Source organism: Morone saxatilis, unplaced genomic scaffold (assembly GCF_004916995.1).
Source record: "Morone saxatilis isolate NCDOM2014 unplaced genomic scaffold, NCSU_SB_2.0 Contig17, whole genome shotgun sequence".
Lineage (NCBI taxonomy): Eukaryota > Metazoa > Chordata > Actinopteri > Moronidae > Morone > Morone saxatilis.
This window is the reverse complement of record NW_023339729.1, coordinates 6736887-6748633: the sequence shown is the minus strand read 5'-3', so window position 1 is coordinate 6748633 and position 11747 is coordinate 6736887. Positions and strand designations below refer to the sequence as shown.

Below are 11747 nucleotides of genomic sequence, written 5' to 3'. Positions count from 1 at the left end.
AAAAACATTACTGTGTGTATTAAAGTGGAGAAGCAGCTTGAAATACATTGTTCAGTTAATCAAAAGAGAGAATCCGAGGAACCTTTTCTTCTGACAAAGAACGACAGCATTACATGAGACTCTCCAAGAAGGGAAAAAAAAACATTAGTACTTCCTTAGACAAATCTGCTTTGTTGTCATATTGAACTACCCGGGTTCAGCCTAGTTTGACAAGCAGCTTGAAGGGTACTTAACACCTCGGATAAATGTTTCTTTGTATCTACGGCTGTAGTTTTCATTTCACAACCTGAGGAGTAACTAGTAATTCAAAATATTAATACTAATCATCCGTCAGTTAAGCGGAATCCAATCTACTCTGAACTTTTACTTTGAAGGAAGTGATTTTAACTTCCGGAGGCCACAGCTTGCCCCCCTACTTCTTGCCCGCAGCCGTCCTCCTCCTGTGACTGCTCTCTCCTCCTGCCAGCAGCACACCGCCGCTCTCACAACTTCTTCTCGGCTTTACGTAAAAACAGGTGGGTCTGAAAGTGTATGTTTGTGGGATCCTTTAGTGTCAGAAGTTCGCATTGTGTCTGCACGGCTCGGCCCGGGCTAACAGCTCTTTATCTTGCAACAAGAAGACAACAAAGAACCCGGTTTACTACATTACGCTAACGTTAAGCTAACAAGGCAGTGCGGGTCAGTTGCTCCCTCCTTCTTCTGAGTATTTGGGCCTGTTTCTGGCTCTTTCTTTGTCCCTGTACTGCAGCTTGCAGCAGAGGCTGCTCAATGCTCCCTCGCCGTCAGACTTTGAATGTAAAGCTTCGAGCTACACCGCTGAACTTTGACCGAGCAATGTGTGCTAGCTCCTCGCTTATACCTCTGGAAGTGCAGATGACAAAGGATTGTTAGCCTTTTGGGTTATGACAGGCGCTAACACACAATGGTTTGTCTTATTTACGCACAACGTGTTAACTATAACTGTAGGTATTTAGCTAGTATTTAGAGTATGGCCCTTGTGAAGGCCTGGAGGGCTCAACACTGTGTTTAAAGTGTTAAATTATTCTTCTCCTGCACTTTTCTATAAATTCAGAGGTTAAAACTGAAACATTGACATAAACAATCATATACGTGCATCCCTCTTATTAACTGTATTCAACAAGTATCATAAATCTTAATGGTTTTGTGCTTATCATGGTTATGTAAGCTCTTAATAGGCTATTGTTCCCTGCAGGCTGAACATGACTTGCATGTGACTTTACGTGGTTTGCTTAACTGAGGCAGCTTTTGAGCATTGCACCAGTGTATCAAGGTGCTGAGAACCCTGGGTGTCGAGTTAAGCTTCCAGTACGTGGTCTTTTGAGTCTTAATATTTGTTCTTTGGCTCGTCTTGCCTGAGGTTTGTGTTCCACCCGGCTGAATTTCATCTATGACGGCGTATGAGCATCAGGAATGTTCTAGTAACTATTTGTTTCTCCCTCAGTCATTTTCCAACAACACCATGTCCGCTGGAAACGCTAAGATTGGCAAGCCTGCCCCGGACTTCAGCGCCACAGCTGTAGTGGATGGACAGTTCAAGGACATCAAGCTGTCAGACTACAAAGGTAACAGTGTTATTTGTCATAGGCTTTGTTCTACTGTCTGATATCCTCAATCTAAAGAGTAACAGCAATATTTCGGCAGGTGTATCTAATATGGGTCAACTAGAATAAATGAATGCCTTATTTCTTTACTTCTGCACTCTTCAGGGAAGTATGTGGTCTTCTTCTTCTACCCCCTGGACTTCACATTTGTGTGCCCCACTGAGATCGTGGCTTTCAGCGACAGGGCGGAGGAGTTCCGCAGTATCGGCTGCGAGGTTATCGGCTGCTCCGTAGACTCTCACTTCAGTCACTTGGCATGGTGAGAATTCCTGCTGACTTGATGGAAATAATGATTTTTAATGTAATTTGTGTGATTCATGCAGTGGGAACTAGACAACTTAAAAAGTACACATGTTTTTGTAATGTATTTCAGCTTTTGTATTGTAGGAAAATATAAATATCAGATGAGAACTCAGACCTCTCTTGTTGGCACTTTCTAGTTACTCTGCTTAATAATGAGGGTTTTGGCAGATCTGAAACAACGCCCACCACAGTTTATCTCCTGCCACTGTGCTTCTTCTGCATAGTCGTGATAAGTTCTGATATGCTGAGAAGAGGTAACGGTCTGTTAATCAAACTACTGAGAAGAATTTGAATGCCATAATCGTTTACTCACCACAGTTGTTATGGTATGCGGATTGTTTTAAGCTTCCAATATTAGATTTACCAAATTTTGTGACTCTTGCCTCATTTGGACCATGTTCTGATGTCATTGTAGGTTTTAGGGAACATCTTCACTCATGTATTTCATTCATTGATTGTATGCATGTATTTATATTTATTCATTACTTAAGTTAGATCTTAGGAGTTCACCACCACTACCATATGACTATTTGCTTTGTTCTGTTTAGGTAACTTTGAAAGCTACTATGTCCTTTGTTTGTAATATCAGTTTAGTTTTATAAACACATTTATCCATAAAATACCACTACATGTACTGAGTCTTGATGAGGATTTTCTTTAAATTTAAGTTTTTAAGTAACTATTAACTAATAAGCAAGAGAAGCATTGTGGCACTTTGTGTGCTTATAGTTAACACTTTGCTAAATATATTGTCATTTTAATCCTACAGGATCAACACACCAAGGAAGCAGGGAGGTCTGGGCAACATGAAAATCCCCCTCGTGGCAGACCTGACCAGGGCCATCTCCAGAGACTACGGCGTGCTGAAGGAGGACGACGGCATCGCATACAGGTCAGGCAGACTGCTTATGTAACACTCTAGTGGAAGCTTGGTAGGATGTAATACTCACTCGGCTCTATGGTTACTAAAGGATGTACAGTAGCTGTAACAGGTTTGTATCTTTCAGGGGTCTGTTTGTGATTGACGACAAGGGCATCTTGAGGCAGATCACCATCAATGACTTGCCTGTGGGTCGCTCTGTGGATGAGACTCTGCGCCTGGTCCAAGCCTTCCAGCACACCGACAAACATGGAGAGGGTGAGTAAAATCTATGGTTCGGTGTAGTTTGAATGTTACCAATTCTGATTCTTAAAATTATTTATTAAAGAGGAAAACAACAATGAAAATGTTTCACAGCAAAATAAATCACAGTAAAGAAAATGGAAGTCTGCTGACCTTTTCACAAAATAAACACATTTATATTTACACAAATTAATCTTATGTCCCTTTTTAACCTATTTGTGTAGCTATATTTTACCTTTTTTACTGTACTTCTTGTTTGGCCATAAATACCCTGCAACTCTAACTGCACAGTCTCAGTTACTGTGTTGATATTTACTGAGCTACTCATAGTGCACACACACTGGTCTGCAGTCTCAACACACTATAGATTGACTATAGTAGTGTTGTATAGTATAGTGTGACTGTGACTGACAGGGACCTGAATGCACACTGCCAGACATCCGCAGGAGCATGCGCTAGAGGCATGCCCATTGTCTGTTATCCACGCAGCTAGCTTTGGACAACATGTAAACTTATTTTTCTTATTCTTTTCCCAAGGTGAAGAACTGATATTCTAATATAATTTGTTTTTATTTGTACCTGATTCTTTCTTGGCATTTTGGATTCGGTTCAAACTTGGAACCAAATTTCAGTTCCCAACCCAAGTAAAATCCTTGTGAAAACCCCAGTTGAACGTTGTGGCATCTGTTAATTTCAAGGTCCAAAGTAACAATTTGAATATAATAAACATAAGTATATTTTTATTAGGTTATAATAACCTGAACATAGGAATCATTGTGTTTTCGTTACTTTAAAATGAGCTGCTTTAATCTGCAGACACCATGGGTCGCTTTCCATGCAGTTTTTTGCGAGTTTTGCAGCGAGTGTAGTTCCTCCCACACACTTTCCCAGGTCATCAAGTACAGACCCAAACCTAAAAACATTTTAAATGAACTTGAACTTGTTTACGTGTAGCTGTAAACTGACTTGGCAGGTTTATTTAGCAGTTTGTGGACATGGCCTTGTATTATTAGTTTATCCTCCCGGGTATTTACACATGTACATTTCCCTCAGTCTATACAAAGTTCAATGTCTGTCACTTAATCCTTGTGGTAAACTTTGTCCCCTTTCCACACAGTGTGCCCTGCTGGCTGGAAGCCTGGGAGTGACACTATTATCCCGGACGTTGAGAAGAGCAAAGACTTCTTCTCCAAGCAGTAAATGTGAAGGCCTTCTAGCTGGCTTCCTAACTGTAGCACTTGCCTTCAATTAAGAGGTGTCCCTATGAAGCAGTATCTCATGGCGTCCAATCTAATGTATTAAACCCAACAAAATTTCAGAACTTGTTAGATAAATCCTTTGTTGCAAATCTTATCTTTGTACGTCCAGTGTACAATTGGTGGGGCGACCTCATAGTCTCAAGCACTGAAAGTATAGTTTTGTTCCTTTTTCAGAAAAAGTATTGATATTTTTCCTTGCTGTCTTGAATCATTTGCTACCATCTTTATTAAACAGTGGGAAAATTGTGATTAAGTGTGTATCTTGTGTCATTCCACCTGTGTCCTCTAGGTGGCACTATACATCTTCTGAATGTGTTCTTGGTGTCTACTAGTTCAGTGACTACACAACTTGAAGTATTACGCTGACATTTCTGGAATGAACTTGGTGTTTCAGTCCTGAACTGGGTGTCTGGCAGAGAATCTGAGTACGTCACACAGCTGGGAAGTCTTTGTTAATGTTGGAGTTATTGTGGTTTGACTCAGCAGAACAACTTAACATTGCCAAATGGCACTGTAGCTCATTGGGAAAGATTGGATTGTTGGATATTATTTGACACAGACCTGCCTGACTGTCTTTAAACAGATACATTGTCACTGTTTGAGATTATCCATAGGTTTACCATTATGTTTTGTTGATCCTTTCCAGAATACCATTTCCCCCATTCACTAATAACATTAGATAAGTAACCAGCCCATGTCTTATTTACTGAAGAACATGATGGCATATATCCACACTCTATAGTATAGTCCTGAATTGAGTCCAAGTTTATTCAGATTATTAGACAACCTCTGTGTGGATCACCTACTCCAACTGTTTTCTACACTTTTTTTTGGCCTCAGTTCTTGTCAGTTGAAACAGCCATCAGACAGAAAGTCTGCTCTGCATGTTTGTGTGGAACTTTTTTCTACCTTCTTTCCTGAGTTAGTGCTCTCACGACTTGTTTTGGGAAACTGAAAGCAGAATGGGGAAACTCCCTTAACTCGAATAAACCACTCATTGACAGCGCTCTTCATTTACACACACACATTGTGGTGTGAAGGGGAGAGCGCAGCCTTTCTGACGGGTAATGTAGGAGGGAGTTCCCGGAAACCTTTTCCTGATGTGACGTTTGCCAGCTAAACTGACCATATATGGACTGACGTAAGTACGTCAATACGGAAACAATCCTACGCTGGGACGTCTCCAACGTCAAGCAACTGCTGCTGTAGCTATACTTAAAAGTGCTGACCAGAGTTGACAACAGTGTGGTTACGTTAACGAGAATTACTATAATAATTCCTAAGAGGTGACCTTTTAAAAAAAAAAAAAAACCCTCAATAAGAAACAACACCACATATTTCTGTTCCATAATTTCATTTACTTAAATATATACTGTACAAGTAAAAAAAAAAAAACACAGGTTCATCAGGGTCAACCTGACAAACACAAATAACTTACATAATCACAAATTAAAGTAAAATGTAAACAGGCAAAGCCAAGACGACACTTTTAGTAACTTGCTCAAAAATGCCCGAAGTGTTTTAGTCTTGTGTGATTTCTGCGTAGGGTACTTTTCTTTCAGCCAAAGAAACCAAAATGTTCCAGTTCTTTCAATGTAGCCTATAAAGACATTGTTCATTGAATGTCAGTGCAGTTCTTGTCCAGTGTTTTTCAAAGTGCGTTTGTTTCTTCAGTAAGACTTTACTTTGGGCGCTAACATGAGCTGGCAGCCACTGCTCACATGTGTCATTACTTTCTGTTTGAGTTGGGCCACCTGCTCCCGCAGTACAGAAGCCGTGTTTGAGAGTCCGGCGTTGTCGGTTTTCAACACTTTAACCTTGTCCTCCAGACGAGAGATGCGCTCCAGCTTGCGCTTCCGACACTTGGAGGCTGCCAGCCGGTTCCTGAGCCTCTTGCGCTCGGCTTTGATCCGCTCCTGGTTCTCCATGTCGATGGGGGACATCGGCGGAGACCCGCTGTCGCTGCTTTGCATGTCGGGCACCGTCTGAGGCTCCTCTTTCAACCCGCCGTACCGCTGCGAGTGGATGCCCACGCCGGCCAGGGAGTGCTGGAAGTGGTGAGATCCGTGCGCAACGGCCTGGGGGTGGTGGTGGTACTGGTGGGGCGGCAGGTAGCTGATGGTGGTGGAGGGGTAGCTGGCTGTGGAGGACAGGCTGGGGTTCGTGGTGCAGCTGCCCAGCGTGGTGTACTCGAGCGGCTCTTGCTGCATGGATGAGCCGAACACCGAGGGTGGAGCCGAGCAGCCAACGCCACCGGTGCCGATGGACACGTTTGGAGGAGCCATCTGGTTCATCTTGTGGAGGTCGTCCAACGCTTTAACAAAGCCGTCAGCAAAGCCCTCCTGCTCCTCTGTGATCCCGCGGTTGTAGAGGAAATGGGCAGGTGTCGGCGTTGTAGTGATGACCCCGTTGCTGTTCTGGATGATCAGTCGCTCCAGTTCAGGAGAGGCGAGCTTTAGAGAGCCCACGTCCGCCGTCCCCGCCGAATAGAAATCACTGTCGGCGCGCAGGTGCTGTTGCTTGAAGTTTGAGTTCCGATATGAATCGGAGAAGTTCAAGTTCATATTCTGCTTTAGCAGCTTGTAGTCTGGCAGGGCTGCGCCTGGATGGCCATAAGCAGAGAGAAACGAGTCGTCATAAAAAGGCTGTTCCATTATTGTGGACATATTTCAAATCAGACAGTCAAATACAAGAGTGCGCTGCAAAGATGCTGCTTGGACACCGAGGCTTCAGTGTCCCAACTGATTCAATCTCCAGCACAAAGTCCCGCTGTATTATTATTCTGAAGATCAAATCTATCAAAAAACAGAGCAAAACTTCCAAAATAGTGGAACTGTACTGTACCAAGTCGTCGATTTGTACCTTTAGTTGGATTCAAAGCGGAGTCCAGTGACTAATTCAGATGTTTTCAATCCACTTGTGAGTAGGAGAGTCTTTTCTGTTCTGAGTCTGAGCTCCACCTCTGTTTCCTCTTAAATGACGGGCGGCGGTTCGCTCTGCTGTATTTATAGTCCCGTTCTGCATGGACTCCAACCGGACCGCTGATTGGTTGTTTCTCTGTGGCCCCGCCCAGTATGTCATAGAGCCTCGGTGACGTTGTTGCCAGGAACAAGCACTGTAAACAAGACGAGGCCTATTCGGCGTGGGGGAAACTCAAGCCAGGTAAACACATAAAATACCTCAAGCGCACTTGATCCACACAAGTCGAGTTTAACTGTGTCTCACGGCTCCAAGACACCCGGGAACAAAAGGATCTTCCTGCTCCAACCTCACCGGGACACCTGAACCACTCCAACAACCACTTTGCTTTTCATCCCCAACAACAGCCCCCATGGGTAAGGATAGCCTATATAGTCTGGTGCTGAGTCATGCGATCCGAACTGATACCGGCCAGTCCATATTTGGATATCCTGCCACACCAGTTCCCTGACAGGAGCGGGAAGCCAATCCCACTTTGGCGAGATTCCAGTTCTCCGGGATGTGGGAGGCGGAGGAGGCGCACTGCTGCCCTCCTTCAGCCCGCAGGCAGGGAGAGGATGGGGAGGTGGCGTCAACTGTTGGGCGTGATGTCCTAAGAAATGCGTGAAGCACAATGGGTGTCTGGCAAAGGAAGACGTATGCTCAGGGTACCAGACAGAACAACGTGCTCATGTGATTAAATAAACTCTACTTGATAATTAGGTAGACCTAATAGGCTGCTCAGGGTTGGAAAGAGATCATATAATCAGATAACGAGTTTCTCACCAGAAACTGCTCTCATTAATCCTGTGAGAGTGAGGTAATATCATTAAACATGTAAAAGCAGAAGTTCATGCCTAGAGGTACCTGTTCCCTTATAGGATTTGTCTTTTCTCCTCCTCTACTTCTACGTTTGAATCATTTTATTGAACTTAATGCGTTCCTATAGAAACTACTGGAGCGTAAACAAATGACGGAGCCCTGAAGGTATGTGAGAGTAAAGACATGTCTCCTGAACTGAACACCTGTTTGACAGAAAGACGTCTCTGTCTTCTCTGTATATGGTAATGACCCCTGAATCATTTCCCAGAGGGCCATGCGCCCACGCACGTTCATATGGTTTAGTTCGACTTTCCAACCCTCTGCTTACGCCTATCCTCAGGTCACGTGTCTGTCTCTCCCTCTGTGTGTGTGAGTGTGTGTGTGTGTCAGTGTTTTTCGTCTCATTATGGCATATGGTCATTTGACTGGAGGATAAGGTAATTATTAATTGATTTTATCCGATGTAACAATTAATAGATATTAGTAATAAGAACTTAAGCTCTCCTAGACCATTGAATGTAATGGGAGTATCAACCAGTTTATATAATATCTCCTGTGTTTTTCAGAGTCTTCTGTCCGTTTGCAGTGGTGTGTACGCAGAACAACAGAGATCTCAGCCAGGAAACGTGGCACATAATGAGGTAATCACTGGATTTTTGGACTCACAGTGTGACTGTGGTGACTGACTGACATTTTACAGTTTATTCTTTTTAGAGTTGTGACAGATGGGCCCTGTTATTGTGTGAAGTTTGGGTTCTGAAGGGGTACACTATCGATTAAGTATTACATCATCTTTAATAATTCCATACATTTCAGGGACTCAGGGATAGCATCTTCCTTTAGTTAAAGAAAGGCACAGACAGTGCCTCCCAAATGCCCACTTTTATCAAACCCACTCCAGGTTGAACACAGGCCTTCTGATATTAAAAGATAAACTCTCATGCCAGTGCTGGGACAACCCTGATGACCTCACCATGACATCATCTGGGTTATTTTCTCAGACTTTACAGAGCCCACATAAAACCACAGAGGAGATTAACTTCATGTGCACAGTTGGTTAATGTGTATTATGGGTACCTAGTTATCATACAAATTTATTTTCGTTTAATTTTCACTTCATTTTCAATTTAAATTACAGGTAAAACTTTTCTTTTTACATCGTTAATGGGGGTTTCACTCATAACAAGACCAGGTTGACCTTTGAACCTTTGCCATCAAACTTGCACCGATACACACCATACGTGGATTGATAAATCTGGTGTAGCAGTTACAGTTCTGTAGCATCACAGGCATCAGGCAGGTTTTTTAGAGTATCTGAAGCAACATCAGTCTGTGCACTTCCTCAGTTTGTGGGAGTCGAAGGTTGCAGTTCGGTCAGCAGTCCTGCAGTGGTCACTTTGGGCCGAGCTCCTCCCACTGAAACAGTGGTTTGATGTGCTGGTCAGTAAGTTTCCAGTCTGTGAGAAGAAACTTTAGCGGAAACAGAGAAACAGAAGTAGTTTCAGGGAAACAGAGTGAAGTGTCACTCAGTGGTCAGTTCCAGTTTCAGAGTGACCTCACCAATAAACCAAAGGTCACTTTTTAGAGATATAACAAAACTGACCTTTTCTAGCGTGTGTGCTTTGATACTGATAAATGTTTGCCTCAGATTAGATGATAAATAAAGGCCTCTTAGGGTGATGATTCTTGGGAATATTTCATTTGATTTATATATTATTGGGCATCTGATATTGTGACTGAGAATCTCTTGCCTTAAGCCTGATTGAGTGAGGACGATTCAAAAGTCTTCTGTGGCTTGTTTCTAAATTTGCACGCGTTAGATACTATGTAATCTTTACATGTGACTTTCCTATTTGAGACCCATAATTGCCTCTGAGGCTCTGAACAATTTCTTGCTCACATGCACATGATTATATGGGGCTATGCACTGAAATTCAGAGAAGCACAGTTCAAACACCTCATACATGCAATTCTGTCACTTTGTTTGATCGCTGATGTGATTTGGGTTGATAGATGGGGCGACAAAGAACAAAAGCAGCGGCAGAAACGTGAGGAGAAAACAAACATAAAAGCAACAGAGGAGCGCATAGGTGACTGTGGCTGAGCCATATAAAGTAAGCTTTTCTATTTTTCAGTTCATCAATGATAACTGCTGGCTGTGCACTGGAGAGAGACTGAGGGCAGGTGAATTGAGCTGTGGGAGGTAAAAAGCCTTTTATAGCATATATGAGAGGAAATAATTGAATTTGTCACATTGTACTGTACAAGGGTGTCATTTATAGGAAAGTGTTTTATGTAAACCACACACCTGTACTTGTTCAGTTATGATTCATGCTTCTAAAATATAATTTTTTTACTGAGAATTAAATGACTGATGAATGAATGATTAAATGGAACTAGCCAGGACTGCTGATATAACAGATTTAACACAGTGTGAGCTGGATTGCAAAATCATAAATGATTTAAGTCGGTTTAAAGAATATTTGTAGTTCAGTCAATACAGTGATTTGGGTTTTCTGTAATTGCCAAAAGAATTGTGATGCGTTAAAGCCATTTGGCTTGCATGAATATTCACAAAAACCTGTTCAGTATCGTTCTCTTTGACCATCCTCTGTAATTATTTCACTCACTTCAAATACACAACTTTTGTCAGAAAAGGACAAATCTGAAAAACGCCTGAAAGCTACTAATGTTCATCACGCCTTAAACACGACTTTAACTCCCTCTTCTCCTTCTTGCCTCCCACCATAACCACATCAACTTATTCAGGCACTAAAATGCTGGGCGGCTTTATTAAATGAACCAGAACTAACGCCTCTCCTGCATCTTTGGCAAGGTCTTCCATGCTGGAAGCTCGATGACCTGGAAGTGGCCTGTAGGTGTGGTGAGTCAGGTAGGGGTGTTCGCGAGGGCAAAAAGCTGGCTGTCCCCGTGAGGAGAGGACAGCTCACTCCCTCACACAGCACGTTAAGTCAGATGGCTGTTAGTCAGTTCTTAAAGACTGTGTGGGTCACTTAAATCAACGTTAAAAAGCAATTCCTCTTTCACCCCCCCACCCCCACCCCCCTCTCCTCCATGAACTGAGCCCCATCCCTGCACGAAAAGCCTTTTTCCTTCTTCGCCCCCCTTGTTATTTGTCTGCCCGTGGGAAATTGAACCGCCTTGTGCATGTAATCGCTTTAATGAAGGCATGTTTAATCAGCATATTCTTTGTCTGTAGCTCCCAGATAGCACCAAGGAGCCTTGTAGCGACGAGAGACCTTTAGCACAAGACAAGAGGATCGCTGGGGCCAAATGAGTGTGGCAGGAAAAGACAGTCGGACCCAGCTGTCCCCCCAGGCTGACGTAACGCATATGGAGCTGTCCTTCCCACTTCCCCTCCATCTACACGGATGCTTAAACTCCCTGTCACTCTGCCAGTCTGTAAAAAAAAGGCAAACAGCAGGAAGCGGGGGGTTTAATTAGATCTAATCTGATTTTACATGCCCATTTGGTTTATTAATTGAGCCGGCTCATTGTTGCCTTTTCAGTTTGAGAAGGACAAAAATGTGAACTTAATTATGACTCGGGGATGAAACTGTGAGCATAATGGTGTTAACTATGAGGTTAGCCATTGTTTCGGTATGTTTCAGTCAATCCTTTGCCATGTTCTGATTAATT

The 11747-nt window shown here is 43.0% G+C and overlaps 2 protein-coding genes across 3 annotated transcripts; one reads left to right on the top strand and one right to left on the bottom strand.

Annotated features, from left to right (window-relative positions):
- Positions 1 to 377: 377 nt before the first annotated feature.
- On the top strand, positions 378 to 4556 carry prdx2 (peroxiredoxin 2). Its single transcript, XM_035660838.1, has 6 exons — positions 378 to 515; positions 1463 to 1583; positions 1728 to 1881; positions 2695 to 2817; positions 2933 to 3063; positions 4166 to 4556. Exons 2-6 carry the CDS (start codon positions 1481 to 1483, stop codon positions 4246 to 4248), a joined length of 594 nt encoding a protein of 197 aa, XP_035516731.1. The 5' UTR covers positions 378 to 515; positions 1463 to 1480; the 3' UTR covers positions 4249 to 4556.
- A 1094-nt stretch (positions 4557 to 5650) lies between these two features.
- Positions 5651 to 7640, bottom strand: LOC118327326 (transcription factor jun-B-like). Of its 2 annotated transcripts, XM_035660643.1 has the most exons (2): positions 7170 to 7640; positions 5651 to 6909 (listed from the first exon to the last, which is right to left on the bottom strand). In XM_035660643.1, exon 2 carries the CDS (start codon positions 6869 to 6871, stop codon positions 5978 to 5980), a length of 894 nt encoding a protein of 297 aa, XP_035516536.1. In that variant the 5' UTR covers positions 6872 to 6909; positions 7170 to 7640; the 3' UTR covers positions 5651 to 5977. The 2 variants fall into 2 exon arrangements, with proteins under 2 accessions (XP_035516536.1, XP_035516535.1); XM_035660642.1 differs by having other exon boundaries at positions 5651 to 7640.
- Between the last annotated feature and the right edge of the window lie 4107 nt (positions 7641 to 11747).